Below are 16,716 nucleotides of genomic sequence, written 5' to 3'. Positions count from 1 at the left end.
CAAGACCCAAGAAACAGGTAACCCAAACACAGAAGGTTCCCTTTATCCTTGTCAGCTACTCATCTGCATCTCATCCATTTAATCTCTACCAGAGCTCAGTAAAAATCCAGGAGCTGTTTCTCAAATGCAAAATAGTCAGGAAAATATGGTGTGTCATTGTTCCCAAATTCTAAGATTCCTATATTAGGATTTGTCAAAGATTTATTTAGTATTTATTTATTATTTATTAAACTTAGATAACATTGGTTAATAACATATAAAGTTCAGGTGGACAACTACATTATAATTTGGTATCTGTGTACTCTATTACATACTTGCTACCAAAAGTCTAGTTCCTATTTGTTAACATACATTTGATCCCCTTTACCATTTTGCCCTTCCCCCACCCTTCCCCCTCTGATAATTCCTAGTCTGTTGTATCTTTATATGAATTTTTAAAAATACATATCTATTTTTATTGATTTCAGAGAGTAAGTGAAAAGGATAGAGAGAAACATCAGTAAAGAGAGAGAATCATTGATCGCTGCCTCATGCACATCCAATACCAGGTATCGAGACCACAACCCTGGGCATGTGCCCTGACTGGGAATCAAATCATGCCCTTCTGGCCCATGAGTCAATGAGCAACCACTGAGCCACGCCGTCTGGGCTATGAGTCTTTCTTTTTTCTATGTTTTGTTATATTTGTTTATTTGTTACTTTTTGTTTTATATTCCACATATGACTGAAACCATATGTTTTGAATTTATACTTGTGGAAAATAGAGACTGGAAAAAATTACAATGATCTTACATTTAGAATAGATGACTTTTTATCCGCCAGAAATGATTTCTTTGAATATAGTATAGTACTGGAGGCCAGATGCATGAAATTCGTGCAAGAGTAGGTCTTCCTTCCCCTGGCTGTTGGCACCCGCTTCCCTCTGACACCTGGGACCCAGGCTTCCCTTTGGCCACCAGCTTCATCCGGAAGGTCGTCTGGTCTAATTAACATATTATGCTTTTATTATTACGGAGTTTTACTTAAATTATGATACCAGTGATTTTTAAATATAACATTTAACTTTAAGTTTATCAATTGTATGGGTCTTTAAAAATCTCATTAAAATTAATAAAACAATTTTTCTATAATTCTTTAATTTATTTCTCTTAAGACAATCTCTTAACTTTTAAAACATTCCTGACATTTTAACTTATTGGGGAAAATAAATCATTGCATTGCTTATCTTTATTGTCTAAAGACATGCTCAGAACTGTCCCTAGTACATAAAGGGCACACAGAAATGTTTGTTGATTAAGGACAAAAACAGGCATAATTGTTTGGTAAAGCTTGTTATGGACAGAATTGTGTACCTCTCTCAAATTTGTATTATACATTGAACCCTTAACTCCCAATGTGACTGTAGTTGGAAATAAGACCTTTAACAAGATATTTACAATTAACCTAGATATGAAGGTGGACTTTAAGGACTGCATCCTTGTAATAAGAAGAAGAGACATAGGCATCTTTTTCTTATCAGGTGCATATAGAGGAAAGGCCATGAGAGGGCACAGGGTGAAAGCTTCTCTCTGCAGGCAGCAAGGAAGCCTCAGCAGAAAGCAACTGCTGGCATCTTAAAAAAAAAACTATATATTGATTTCAGAGAGGAAGGGAGAGGGAGAGAGAGATAGAAAGATCAATGATGAGAGAATCATTGATTGGCTGCCTCCTGCACATCCCCTACTGAGAATTGAGCACGCAACCCAGGCATGTGCCCTGATGAAAATGGAACAGTGACCTCCTAATTCATAAGTCAACCACTGAACCACTGGAGCCAGGCCCTGCTGACATCTTGATCTTGCACATCTAGCCTCCGGAATTGTGAAAAAATAAATTTCTATTTCTTATGCTGCTGAGTCTGCAGTACCTTGTTATGGCACCTGAGCAGACTAATGCTGAGCTTTATGGAAACTTTGTAAACATTCTGAAGCAGAATGTCTTATCATTATTTTCAATTTTGGCCTAATCCTAACAATATTGGACAAGTAAAGAGCCTTTTTTAAAATAGAAATCTTATTTTCATAGCAAACTAATTTTTGATGACACGTCCATATTTATATGATCAGTTGGAACTGGTGAACTGTATAATTCTCAGCTCCCACATTCATAAAATTGGGCTCATATTTTGTTATCTCCAGCAATCATCATAACACTGAAGGTTATACAATTAATATAGTTCTATCATGAACAGAATTTTAGAGTTGTTAATATACCAGTGCCAGAATGTGGATAAAGAGGAAGAGGGTAAACATACCTGAGGCTATAAAGGAAGAATGGGACATGCTCATCAGTTAATGATCTTGTGGAATTCTAGGCTGTTTCTTTAGGCTAAAAAAAGAGGAATTTAAAAATTGAAAACAAGAAGGAGGTGCAGGAATAAACAGGTTTGTCCATTCAAGTCTTTGCCTAAGTTGGAAAGATCTATTCTCTCTTTTTTCTCTTTCCTGCTTTACCAAATTTTCGACAAGAAAATAAACAACATTTTGTGATCAAGAATATAGCAGATGCCACACAGGCCAGCAGGAACCCAATCACATCCAAAGAGTGGAACTGGACCCAGGTGAGGTTGTGGACAGCTGGCCGCAGGTGTTTGGCTCCTTTGTGGCGCATGACATACTCGATCCAGAAGACTGCTCTATCTAGAGGCTTTACAGGTTGATCATGGTGAATCCTTGATAATCTCATCACATTCTCTTTATAGCTAGAAGGCAAAAGAGAAAGAAATGAATGAAATTTAGTTCTGTTTGTCACATGATACATGTTATAAAAATTAATGCAAGGGCCAAAAAATTGTTACATGAACACTGCTGATTATATAGGATTTAACACGTATAGTAGGGAGTTGGTAAAATAAATATTCATTTAACATAATGTGGATAAATAGGGGGATAGAAAAAATAATAAGAATAAAAATGTTGTTAATTGAAGCTTAATTTTTCTGAGTTGGTAGGATGACATTGAATGAAATGTGCTTTCCAGAATATTTCCCCCACCAAGATCATAAATGGTCCAACATTATGGGAAAAGATCCATTAATAGCTAAGCATGATCTCTAACATTTTCTAGTCTGGTGCTTATTACCAATCAGTGGTGATCCTGGAAGTAGTACTTACGAAGGATCATTAATGACTGTTCTCACGGCCTTGAGCAAGTCAGCACTTGTCATTGTGTGCATGTTCACCTCCATAGCCGCTCCTTTGGCCTTCATGTGAGCAATGTTATCATGCTGATCAGCAAACATGGGAACTCCCACCATAGGGACCCCATGGTAGATTGCCTCATAGATGCCATTGGCTCCACCGTGAGTGATAAAAGCTTTGGTTTTTGGATGACCTAGTTTGTGGATAGAATGAGAAGCAGGTGAAAATTTTATTATAATGCATGAACAGAAATTTAGAGACAGAAGAGGAAGATACAGGACAAGTTACTGAAGAAGGCAGTATTTTCTACAATATTTCCTGTGGGGCATTGCTACCACAGAAAATTGTTATCCCAGAAAAAGGAGGCATTAATTCCATCTTGTGTTGCCTGAAACTTTAAACTAATTTCATAACAACTATGAATCTATAAAATTAATGGCCAAATATTTAATTATATTTTTATCAATTGGGAGGTAAAATGGAAAATATTTACTATTAACTATTTGTTGATATTAGCTTTTATGTTATTATTACCTGTTAAAAAATTAATCAACTTATCCACCAAGTACTATATAGCCTTTCTTCCTTTAGTCTTACCAAGAAGATCATTCTGGGGTAGCCAGTCAAAGAGCTGAGTATTAGCTCCTAATTTGGCTGGTTTCTTCCCTTTGTATCTCCATAAAACCTGTGGAAGACAGTGAATATATTTCACAAGTAATACCTCAGGATAATGATGTTTTAAGGTTGTAGAGTTTGTATACATCATGCATCTACTCTACTTTAGGTGATAGTTGAGAAGGGAGTATAGACGTGTACTTTATAAACACTAAGAAATTGTGGGACTGTTTATAGCAACCTTTTTAAAAGAGTTTGTGATAGTTGCCAGTTATCATTTTGTCTATTATCACTGGGAACTTCCAGTAGTGAGATTGGAAGTGAAGGATTAGAAAATAATGCCATACTAACCTAATGAATCAGAGTTAAAATTTTTATGGCCATGGGACCTCTGTACAAATTTTTGTCACTGGAAATCTTAACTTTATTTTCATAATTGTGTTTTATACAAATATCATTGCTTTAGATTTTGGCTACTTATTTTTTGGATGACTGGTTATCATTTCATCCTCCATTTCTTTCTATCTTCTTTTTTCTCCCACAACTTTTTTTATTTAAAGCAAAAATAAGGTAGTGCTTTTGTTTATATTTCAAAGTTTGGTGAAGTATTCTGTTTGGTTTGGTTTCTGCAATTATCATATTTGCATTTATATATGACTTTTACAGAATTTTAAGGGATTTAACCAAATATAGAAATAAAAAGAGCTGTTCGATGTTTTATAAATAGCAATATATAAAGAGCTGTAATCTAAGATGGTGATGATAACATTAAAATTAGTTGATTATCATGTTAGGACATGAAAATTGCTAGACTATATTAACATTTCTATGGACTTTTAATTCTAGAAAATGTTAATTAAAATTCTAAATGAATCTAGATTCTACTTCTGTGCTCAACTATGATGAATCAAATCCAAATACAAACAAAGACATGGAGGATATTTTTATACTGCCTTCATACCTATGTTTGTGATTTCATTTCTCCCTTTTTCTGGTCCTGGAGTAAATGCACTTCAGAAGTATTTTGGGAGTAGTTAGAACAGACCTTAAGATTTCATGAAAAATAGTGCTTAATGTTTTCATCTCTATTTCATTGAATACAAATGACTGTAACAGCAAAGCTCAGCAAGCAAGGTTCAAATATCCCTACACTCACTATTGTAATGTTTCACAAATTTTTACTTAATACTGGTACCTGATATGTTATGTGTAAAATGAGATTCAACTTTCAGTGGGAAAGACACAAGCCCAGCAGGATTAAAGGTTGTACTAACCTTCTGTGGAATCTGGGCAAGGGCTGAGGCAATAAGATTGCCCTTTTCTTCTGTGAGATTTTGGATGACCGAACCCAGAGAAAACACCACAATACCATCTTTGCCTGAGCTCTGGACAAATTCTTCTATTTCCTGTAGAGAAACAATTCTTTGTATTATGGGGAATAATACAACTCTTTTATACTTTTAAAATAAAGATTCAAGGGAATTGTCAGAGGCCTGGTTAGATTTTTAAAAAATCTTTGATATTTAGAAGCACCTACTCTCTTTAAGAGGAAATATATAAGGCGATGTACAGACAATGTATCATAGATTTGTACACTTGAAAGTTATATAAATTTATTAACCAATGTCATCCCAATGAAGATAATCATAATAAACTAGAGGCCCAGTGCACAAAATTTGTGCATGGGGGCAGGGGTGTTCCTCAGCCCAGTCTGCACCCTCTCCAATCTGGGACCCCTGGTGGGATTAAGCCTAAATGGGCAGTCGGACATCCCTCTCACAATCCAGGACTGTTGTCTCCCAACCGTTCACCTGCCTGCCTTCCTGATTGACCCTAATTGCTTCTGCCTGTCAGCATGATCACCCCCTAACCACTCCTAGCTGATGTCTAACTGCTCCCCTGCCAGCCTGTTTGCCCCCAATTTCCCTCTTCTGCTGACCTGGTCATCCCTAACTGCCCTCTGCTGCAGGGTTGATCACCTCCAACTGCCCTCCTTTGCAGGGCTCTTTCAATTTCCCTTCCCTGCTTGTCATCTTGTTGTGCCCATCTTGTGTCCACATAGGGGCAGGACCTTTGACCACATGGGGGCAGCCATATTGTGTGTTGGAGTGATGGTCAATCTGCATATTACTCTTTTATTAGATAAGATAGAAGCCTGGTGCACGAGTAGGGGCCAGATGATTTGCCCTGAATGGTGTCCCAGGTCAGGGTGGGAGTTCCCTTGGTTTGTAGGGTGGCCTGAGTGAGGGGCCTGTGGTGGTTTGCAGGCCAGCCACGCCCCCTGGTGACCTAAGTAGAAGCCCTGGTATCTGGAATTTATTTACCTTCTACAATTTAAACTTTGTAGCCTAGAGTGTAGTCCTAGGCTGGCCAGGGTGTGTGGAAAGCTTTGCTTCCTCCATTGGCAGGGGCAATCCTAGCCTCCTGCTCTTTCCAGTTCCATGGCTACCATCATTTCTGTTTGGATTTGTTTACCTTCTATAATTGAAACTTTGTAGCCTTGAGTGGAGGCTTAGACTGGCAAGGGCAGACAGACAGCTTGGCTTCCTTTTTTGCCTGGGAAACCCAGGCCTCCCTCCTGCTCTCTGTGGCTGTAGCCATCTTTGTTGGGTTTATTTGCATACTTTCTCTGATTGGCTGGTGGGTATGGTTTGTAGGTGTGCCTTGTGAATGTAGCAGAGTGATGGTTAATTTGCATATTACTCTTTTATTAATTAGGGCATGTAAAAAAAATCTATGGCTTACAATACATATAATTGATTAGTGAATAACCAAACCATTATATCAGAGGTGATAAGTAGAACCAAACCATTATATCAGAGGTGGTAAGAATACAGTATATTTCATGGTTAATGGACTTTCATGTTACTCACCATGTTTAATTTTTTAAAAAAATGAGTACTTTACAAGCTCATAAAAATATTCTTGAAAAGAAAGCTCCCAAATGAGTCTGAATTAGGCATTTCACATATTACATCTAATAATTCATTAGTGTTTTGATCTGCCTATTTTTAATATATGGCTTTATTGGTAATTTTCTCATGTTCAAGTCTTCCTTTATTAATATGCCTAAGCAGATAATTGTTAGAATTGTGATATATAGTAATAGTAATGTATTGCAAAAAGGGATATAACATATTTAAACAGCTCTATAATCATAAATTACTTTCAGAAGATAGTAATTACTTGCCTTCTGATGTATAAAACTCCCAACTTAGTGGACACTAGCTACATGTTTTCAATTTCAGCCTTAGCACCGAGTTGATGCATAGGTACTTCTGTAAATTAAACTGCCTCACCATTTAGAGTTGTGCAACTTGGCCATGGGAAACTCTAGACATCTTGGTTGGGTTTATTTGCCAATCATATATTCCTTGTGACAGCTTTTGTGTCAACATGGAGTCATGTATTCCCCAATTAAAGACTATTAAATGACCAGAAAAGAGATATCAAAGTTGACTATGTCAGCTTCATTAATATTAGAAGGACATATTTGACACTACAGAAGTTATCTTATTATTATTTTGATTCACCTTCCCAAACACGTGGAGTTTGAATAAAATGTATATACTAGTGTTTGTGTTTGTGTGTGTGTGTGTGTGTGTGTATGTGTACTTGATTGGAAGACCTGCCATCATTGTTTTTTGCCTTTTTTGATGTTTTAAAAGTTTATTGAAAGGTGATTTAAAAAACAAATTTAAGAACAATCAGAAAAAAATTGCACAGAATACACTCATTAAATAAGTATTGTGATTAAATAAATATAAGTGAAATACGTTTTCTTCTGCAACTCCAGTAATACACTGTTATTCTGAAGTTTCTTATACTTCAAAAAAAAGGGGGGGGGGAGATTATGACAATTAAAGCTACCTCTTAATCACAGAAACCATTAAATATATATACATATTTTTTATTGATTTTTACAGAGTGGAAGGGACAGAGATATAAACATCGATAAGAGAGCAATATCCACCAACTGTTTCTGCACACCTCCCACTATGGATGTGCCTGCAACCAAGGTACATGCCCTTGACCAGAATCGAACCTGGGACCTTTCAGTCCACAGGCTGACGCTCTATCCACCGAGCCAAACTGGCTAGGGCAGACACCAAATTTTTCTGTTCTTCCCAAAAAGTCAGTTTCTATCTTCCAACTCTGACTTATTTTATTTTATTTTATTTTTTTAAAGATACGATGCTAGAAATTCAAAAGGATTTGGTAGTCTTCCCTTTGAAAGTATAGCAATTTTCTGTAATAAGATAGGCATAACAATCTGATGAGGTAGGTACAATTGGCAAAGACTGCAGATCCACTTTCTGTTTTGATGATTTTTTCTGCATTAATATTCTCAGTTTTGACAATCCTCTCACCACTATCTGTGGGATTATTCTCAGAATGAGGATTTTCTGAAATCTTTGCCTGTCTTTCCAGCATCTGCTCTGGCTCCATGCCAGACCCTGCAAATCAAAGTTTCTGGATACTGATTCATGCCGAAGCCTTCCATTTCTAAGAGCCCTCTGTAAAATAAATCAAGAATTCTCCTAGGAATATCATGTACCCTGAAAACTTCCTAAAGGGATTTTTAAAATATTCTCACAACTGAAACCGATTTGGCTCAGTGGATAGAGCATCTGCCTGGGGACTGAAAGGTCCTGGGTTCAATTTCGGTCAAGGGCATGTACTTTGGTTGCAGGCACATCCCCAGTGGGGGGTGTGCAAGAAGCAGCTGATCGATGATCCTCTCTCATTGATGTTTCTAACTCTCTATTCCTCTTTCTTCCTCTCTGTAAAAAATCAATAAAATATATATTAAAAAGATATTCTCACAGTACAAGTAAATGCGAGCTTTCCTCTTCACTCACTATTGATAGTTCCACACAGATATAATAATTTATATCTCTTCTTAACTTTTTTTTTTTTTACCATATTCTCCCAAGCTTTCCCCCTAAATAACTAAAAAAATTTATTGAAGTATAGTTGACATACTATGTTATAGTTGTGTCAGGTGTGCAATGTAGTAATTTGACATTTATAAATTTTACTGTGTGATAACCATCTAGTAACCATCTCACTGCCAAAGTATTATTGACCATATTCCTTATGCTGTACATTAAATTCTTATGGTTCATTTATTTTATAACTAGAAGTATGTCTCTTCCTCCTTCCCCCATCCCCAACCCCCTTTATGTAGCCTGAAAACTTCCTAAAAAGATTTAAAAAATATTCTCACAGTACAAATAAATATGGGCTTTCCTCTTCACTCACTATTGATAGTTCCACACAGTACCTACATAATGCTTATCTATTACTCATTTGTTTCTCAATACAGTACTGTTTTAACATTCCTGACATTCTACATTTTTCTTTGAAGACTTAAGAATGTGGTATACAATTATCTTTTTAATAGTATTAAAAATTAAATAGTGTTAAAATTTAATAGTATTAAAATTCCAAAATAAACCTGTCATCAGGTTGGTAAAGGATCAAGTCAAGATTGGGTCTCTCATTTTCCTGAACTCTTATGCTGGTGACCTCCAATATTTTCTTTGCTGTGTGTTGAGCTTGAGACCACATATTACCCAAATGACTTCTAGAAAATTCTACCTGAAAATTTAGCTTGTTCCTTTAAGTAAATAGTCACAATATAGAACTTATTGTATTAGTCTCAAATACATTTTATCTTATGTTTTCTATTTCAGTAGAAGCCATCACTATCAAACATTCAAAATGAAAATCCATAATTTCCTTCTCTTCCTTTAACTCTTACTTCCCCTCTCACCTAGCAAATAGTGTGGAACTTATCTTAGTGTCTCATGAAAGCATGTTTATCTCTCAGCCATCATAATATATACCCATTTTCATAACTTTATCATGCTTGTGAAGAATACTGCAGCAGTGTCCTTAGTGATTTTCAATGGCTACGGTTTCCAGTTGCTCCTATCAATTATCCATATTGTAAAAACAATGATTTTTAAGATTTGCTTCAATCATGCCATTTTTCCCCAGCCTGATTTCCCAATATAATACCTAAAATATCAATAAATAACTCACAAGAACCCTCTAGCATGGAAATAGAATTGGCCATCCAATGATATTCAACATCATGTCTCTGTTACCAAGTCTACAAGCTTTAAAAGAAAATCAGGTATCATATCATAAGGTACATAAAGTCCATCAATGCTGTAGTCTTACCTTAGGTAATGGTTTGGCAGGTTTGCAGTGTAATCCTCCAACAAATTCAAAATTAGGTAGGTATGGACGAGGAAATTCAAAATCCCAATATGTTCGAATTAACCAAATTTCAGCTTTCCCCAAAGTTTCACATAATGTAGTGGGTCTTCCTGGAAAAAAAAAGTTGGTTAGAAAAATTAGACTATAAGTTAAATGGGAAAATTGCCCCAATAACTTTATGGTTATCAAGGAAAAATTAAGTTTAGGTCTTCTAGAATAATATGGCTTTTAGATGTGAAATGAAAAGGGGCATTAATACAATAAAATTGAATAAAAAAAGAAAGAGAAAAATAAGTAAAGTTGAAAGCAAGACAAGAGAAAGTAAAAAAAGAAAAAAATAGATTATTTGTAAGTTTATTTTTACAAAATATAAGAAAGCTAACATTTAAACACAACTCTAAACTGCTAATTAATTTTTTGCTTTTTTTTTTCTCTCCAACTGAATGGCAGCTAATAGATTAGTTCCACAATATCTGCACCAACCACCCCTCAATGGTTTCTAGTTTTCTAGTCAGGAATATGTCCATATTCTCTCCAGCATGTTTTAATTTCAGGATTACTCATATTGTTATAGAATCCCATCAATATCAATCGACCTCATTCTTCTGAGTTATATTTCCTCACTTTAATTCATGGAACACTATTTTATTAGTAAGAACCCCATGAGTAATTCATAATCATGATGACCCTCTTTTTGGAATATGTGATACATAAATACATACTATAGTCATCACAAACCTTTTTACTGCTGTCGTTACTGCTGCCTTACTGATGTGTTTTGAAGGGTATTTAAGGCATTAATTTAGATTTTTATCCAGAAGAATGAATAATTGCAAACAACCAAGTCATTAATTTTTGTTTATAAAAAATACATGTTTTATAACTGAGAGGAAGGGGAAAAAACAGGTGAGAATCCTTTTCACTTTATATGATTTCTATCCTCTTGAATTTGAAGAGACTTTGCCTGTGTCCCAATATGTGGACTATCTTTGAAAATGACCTATGTGCACTTCCAATAATGTATATTCTGTGGCTTTGAGGTGAAGTATTCTGAAGATATCAATTAATTTCATCTGATCTGCTAAGTCATATAGGATTGATGTTTCTTTGCTGATTTTTTGTTTAGAGGATTTATGCAGTGATGTTAGTGAGGTATAAAGTCACACACCTTTTTACTGCTGTCTTATTTTACAGCTCCCTTACTGATGTGTTTTAAAGGATATTTAGGGTATTAATTTTAGGTTTTTATGCAGAAGAATGACTAATTGCAAATAACCAAGTCATTAATTTCTGTTTATGAAAAATGCATGTTTTATAACTGAGAGGAAGGAGACAAAAACAGGTGAGAATCCTTTTCACTTTAGGATTTTAATTAAAGTTGATGGTGACATAAACCCAGGGAGGAAAGCCTCATTTTATAGTCATTACTTTTTTAATGTGAGATTATTTAGTCCAAAAGATGAAATTTGATAAGGAAGAAGCTTTGACTAAAGATATTCAGTTTGAAATTGCCAGAGATTAGATTAGAATTCCATTCCTTTGCTTCTGAATTAATGTATTTTTACCTTCTGGATGTCTACCTTTTTTGAGACTCATATCCTACCTTGATTACAAACCCAAAGGTGATATTTTTATTAGTCATCATCTTATTTAAATTAATCATTTTTCTGCTTAAGTGGTTAAGTTTATATGGCCTTAGTTTCATTTTAGAAAAACAACTTAAAGCAATTAGGAAAATTCTACATTTAAAGTAATGATTCACAATAATGGGTACAGAAGGAATAAATGGAAAGAGAATGAAAATGAATTTAATATAAAACAAACTGTAAATAATTTCACAAATTGTATTTGAAATGTTACATATGAGGAATTATGGACATAAAACTGAAATAAAATAGGCAAGTACCCCCTTTTTTAGTTATATAATTTACATAAAATTGAGTTATATAATAAAAATGGATAATTCTAAATATATGTATGTTTTGTGGGTTAGACTAATGTGTTAAATTTAAGTACAAAGTAGATATTATTATTAAATGAATCTGTTAGTTTAAGTGAGTTAAGTGGGATGGTTTTTAATTTTAAAGACTTATTGCTTGATACATTCTTAGTACAATTTTTGTTTGATTGAAGCTCTTTTTCTCCTTCTTATATAATGCTTCAGTCCTTTCCCTCAAGTTGAGGCTTTTCATAGGTCTTTATTCATAATCTTATCATGCCAAAACGTGGCAGTGGTCGAAACCAGTTTGGCTCAGTGGATAGAGTGTCAGCCTGCTGACTGAAGGGTCCCGGGTTCGATTCTGGTCAAGGGCATGTACCTTGGTTGCAGGCACATCCCCAGTGGGGTGTGTGCAAGAGGCAGCTGATTGATACTCTCTCATTGATGTTTCTAACTCTCTATTCTCTCCCTTCCTCTCTGTAAAAAATCAATAAAATATATTTTAAAAAATGTGGCAGTGACATATTATAGTTTTTATTTACCACTGAGGGTAGTTTTGAGCAAAGATTTTTTTTTATTTCCTCCCCCTGTATTTATAGGGCCTATAAGTAGTGTGGTCCAGCATGCATAATGATTATAGAGGTAATTAATTATAGAAATTCATTACATTTGAGTTTAAATCATGGTTATATAAAAGGATATATATATATATATATATATATATATATATATATATTTATCTTATTGATTTCAAAGAGGAGTAGAGAGAAAGTGAGAGAGAATGAACAACAATGATGAGAAAATCATTGATTGGCTCCCCCTACATGCCTCACACTGGGGATCTAGCCTGAAACCAGGCACAGGCCCATACCCAAAACCAAACTGGCTCATAGATTGATGCTCAACCACTGAGCCACATCAGCTGTGCTCAAAGGTTTTTTTAAAAGTTGGTTTCCTTGAACATTAGTTCTGTGAACCAATTTGATATTCTGTGAATTAGATCAGATCATATATTTAGTGCGAGATATGATCTTTTGTTTGTTTGTTCTTATCTGTGCTTCTCAAAGATAGTTGAAGTAGAAGCCTGTCTGAGTTGACTGACTCAGATCTCAGCTAAGTGTATGAAATTGCAAATAAAAGCATTTTAAGCACAAAAGGAAAATATTAAAAATAGGTTCAATAGGTATATATCAACCTATTAATTATTGGTTCTCTTTAACTTCTCAAGATACAAAATCTTTTAGGATTTCCTAATTATTTTTTCAGTTTTTGTGTAGCATTCTCCCCCCAAATATAAAGTATCCTAGGAATCTTTTTCACAGCCAGCCATAATGAACTTGTATAAATACTCAATGAAATAATAGCAAATAAGACTAACCAGCATATTAAAAAGATCATACACCATGACCAAGTGGGATTTATGCCAGAATTCAAGGTTGTACAAAATTTACAAATCAACAAACATTATACATTACATAAACAAATTTAAAGAAAAAAAAGACATGATTATATCAATAAATGCAGAAAAAGTGTTTGGAAAACCTCTAACACAATTTTGATAAAAACTCTCAGCAAAGTGTGAATAGAGGAATCATGCCTTGACATAATAAAGGCCATGTATGACAAATGTACAGCCAATATCATATTCAGTTGGCAAAAACTAAAACCATTTCCCTTAAGAATAAATATAAGATGGAGATATCTGCTTTAACGACTCTTCAATATAGTACTAGAAGTTCTAGCAACTATATTGATTTCAGAGAAGGAAGAGGGGTTGAGAGAGAGAGAAACATCAATGATGAAAGAGAATCATTGATAACCTCCTGCATACCCACTTCTGTGGGATGGACCTGCAACCTGGGCTTGTGCTCTGACTGGGTATAGAACTGTGAGTTCGTGCTTTATAGGTTAATGCTCCACCAGTGAGCTGCACTTGCCAGGCTCAATGGTATTTTTATACAACAATAATGATCTATAAGAAAGAGAAATTTAAAAAAAAAAAAAAAAGAAAGAAAGAAAGAAAGAAAGAAAAGAAAAAAATTCAGGGGAGAAACCAAGATGGCGGCATAGGTAAACAACCGAACTGCTGCCTCTCACAACGATTTCAAAACTATAACTAAAAGACAAAACAGATATCGTCCAGAACCACAGGAAGGCTGGATGAGTGGAAGTTCTACAACTATCAAAAGGAAAGAGAAAAGCACACTGAGACTCAGAGGAGCTGTGGGAGTAAAGGCAGTGGCACAGAGGGGAGCATGTGGAGAGGCCTGGCTACCGAGTATGTAAACAGCTCAAGTGCCCATTGGTAGATGAATGGATAAAAATGCTATGGTACATCTACACAGTGGAATAATATACAGCTATGGAATAGGAGGATCTATTACCATATGAGACAGTACAGATGGACTGGAAATGATTATGCTAAGCGAAATAAGTCAGTCAGAGGAAGACAAATATCACATGGTGTCACCTCTATGTGGAAACTCATGGACACAATACACTTATGAGTAAAATACAACCAAATGAATGGAAACATGGAACAGTCTGAGGAGTCTTACAGGGAAGGGGGGAGTGAGGCGGTGGGAAGAGTTTAACCAAACAACTTATGTGTATTCATGCACGGGCAGGGTCCCTAGCCCTGGCCAGCTCTCAGGGCTGATCAGGGCCTTCAGGCTGCTGGCTGGGGACTTCCTTCCCCCAGTTTCTGGCTGCCTGCAGGGGCCTTTCTTCATCGCATGCCCATCCTGGTGATCGGTGCATGTCATAGTGAGTGGTCAGACTCCCAGTCAGTCAAACTCCTGAGGGAACAATTTGCATATTAACCTTTTATAATATAGGGTATGCATTGTCCATGAACACAGAACCTAATATGGTGAAGGCCTAGGTGTAGAGGGAACTGGGTAGTTGGGAGCAAGGAGGGAATAAAGGGTGAAACATTTGTAATACTCTCAATAATAAAGACAAAAAAAAGAATGGTTGACACCTTGTTCTAGTAAAAATGGTAGAAGATTGAGAGTAATCATCACTAATTATAAAAAAAAATTTGGGAGTGGATACAGGTGAATTAAATATAATATATTTGTTAATAATCATATTTTAGCTTACTGCTGGTATCAGAAAAGTAGGTTATCTTGCTCTTTTAAAATTTAAAAAAAAATACTTTATTGATTTTTTTTTTTTTCAGAGAAGAAGAGAGAGGGACAGAAAGCTAGAAACATCAATGAGTGACAATCATCGATCAGCTGCCTCCTGCACACCCTGAAACCAAGGCACGTGCTCCTGACCGGAATCGAACCTGAGACCCCTCAGTCCACAGGCCGACACTCTATCCACTGAGCCAAACTGGTATTGGCTATCTTGCTTTTAAGATAAATATTATACTGTCTTCACCAAGAATAGCTATCACTTCCTCTAATATGGAAACTCAATGTACTGTATTTATGTAATATGACAAACATTCCTAACAAATATCAAGTTTTCTTATGATAAGTGGTTTGATGATTATAAAGACAGAGTAACCACGGCAAGAGATTTTTTGTTCCCATTTCCACTTATTTTGATAACCAGTTGATTACTGTTACTGGTAGAGTTTTAAATGGAAGACAGAGATTTTAAAATGTATTTCTTTCATTTACTTAGATTTCATTCACTTACATTTCTAAATTTTTTTGATAAGTTTGAAATAAAAAGCAAAATGTCTTACCTAATGCCTCACTGTAAAACTGGTCCCAAAAATGAATGTCATAATCCCGGATCCATAAGTCAAAGAAATGAGAAAGCATTGTATTTTTTACTCTTTCCAGAAAGGTCATTCGGTCGGTAAGTCCCACCATCTGAACAGGAACATAGGAATTGGGAGTGGGAAGTTTCCCACAGTGTTTCTCCTTCATGCCTCCCATAGACACTCTTAATGTGAGCACAAAAGGGACTGCAAGCAATTCAGCCACCAGCTCTCCACAGGGCATCACAGGGTCTATAAGCATTACATTGTAGTTGGTTCCCTGGAGCTTCTTCATGAGAGTCTGATTGTAGACTGCATTCTCACAAAGGGTTTTCAGAGTTCCAGTTAGTTCAATAAAAACATCATTCAGTCTTACTGTGGATTGCCAGGGTGTTAAGTTTGGCAAGTCATTCAAAATTACATCCACAAATTTGTTTTGTGCTTTCTCCATTAATTCTTTTGGAAATTCCGGATGTAATACCACGAAGTTCAGTGGGGAAGGTTTCCTGTAGTCTATGAGCTGAGTATGTGGAAAAGTCAGCACTGTTACCTCATGTCCTTTCTTTGTGAGTTCCTCTAGAATGGTCTTTATATTAAGCCAATGGCTCATGTCCACGGGCCATACCAGAACCTTTCCACAGAATCCACAGCCAGCACCACAGAGCTGCAGCAGCAGAACCGCCAAAGCCCACTTCTTAGATAACATGACAGCAGCTCCGCCACACACTGCTCTGCTGGGGTTTTAGGGTGTTTCTGCCCAGTGCAGAGACCAAATGGCAATAAAAACACATAGTAAGTTAAAAATTAACTTTAAAAGAAACGTTTTTGCATTATATTGAAGGCTAATGCTTATTAGGGGGATAAAAATGAATATCTGGGGAAATTTTTTTAAACTCTAGATTGGAAATAAGGAAAATAATATATAGGAACCACCTGAAGTTAATCTCTCTCTCTCTCTCTCTCTCTCTCTCTCTCTCTCTCTCCCTCTTCACACACACACACACACACACACACACACACACACACAAAAC

The 16,716-nt window shown here is 35.7% G+C and overlaps 1 protein-coding gene and 1 pseudogene across 2 annotated transcripts; both read right to left on the bottom strand.

The window, feature by feature from the left end:
• Positions 1-1,843: 1,843 nt before the first annotated feature.
• Positions 1,844-16,485, bottom strand: LOC118705721 (UDP-glucuronosyltransferase 2A3-like). 2 transcript variants are annotated; one of them, XM_036414767.2, is made up of 6 exons: positions 15,668-16,485; positions 9,987-10,135; positions 5,069-5,200; positions 3,777-3,864; positions 3,153-3,372; positions 1,844-2,740 (listed from the first exon to the last, which is right to left on the bottom strand). In XM_036414767.2, the coding sequence occupies exons 1-6, from the start codon at positions 16,389-16,391 to the stop codon at positions 2,461-2,463; spliced, it is 1,593 nt and encodes a 530-aa protein (XP_036270660.1). In that variant the 5' UTR covers positions 16,392-16,485; the 3' UTR covers positions 1,844-2,460. The 2 variants fall into 2 exon arrangements, with proteins under 2 accessions (XP_036270660.1, XP_045427903.1); XM_045571947.1 differs by lacking the exon at positions 3,153-3,372 and having other exon boundaries at positions 2,595-2,740.
• LOC118705767 lies at positions 7,930-8,302 on the bottom strand (annotated as a pseudogene).
• Positions 16,486-16,716: the final 231 nt, after the last annotated feature.

Source organism: Pipistrellus kuhlii, unplaced genomic scaffold (genome assembly GCF_014108245.1).
Source record: "Pipistrellus kuhlii isolate mPipKuh1 unplaced genomic scaffold, mPipKuh1.p scaffold_m20_p_1, whole genome shotgun sequence".
NCBI lineage: Eukaryota > Metazoa > Chordata > Mammalia > Chiroptera > Vespertilionidae > Pipistrellus > Pipistrellus kuhlii.
Note: the sequence above shows the minus strand (reverse complement) of the source record. Positions and strands in the feature narration are given on the sequence as shown.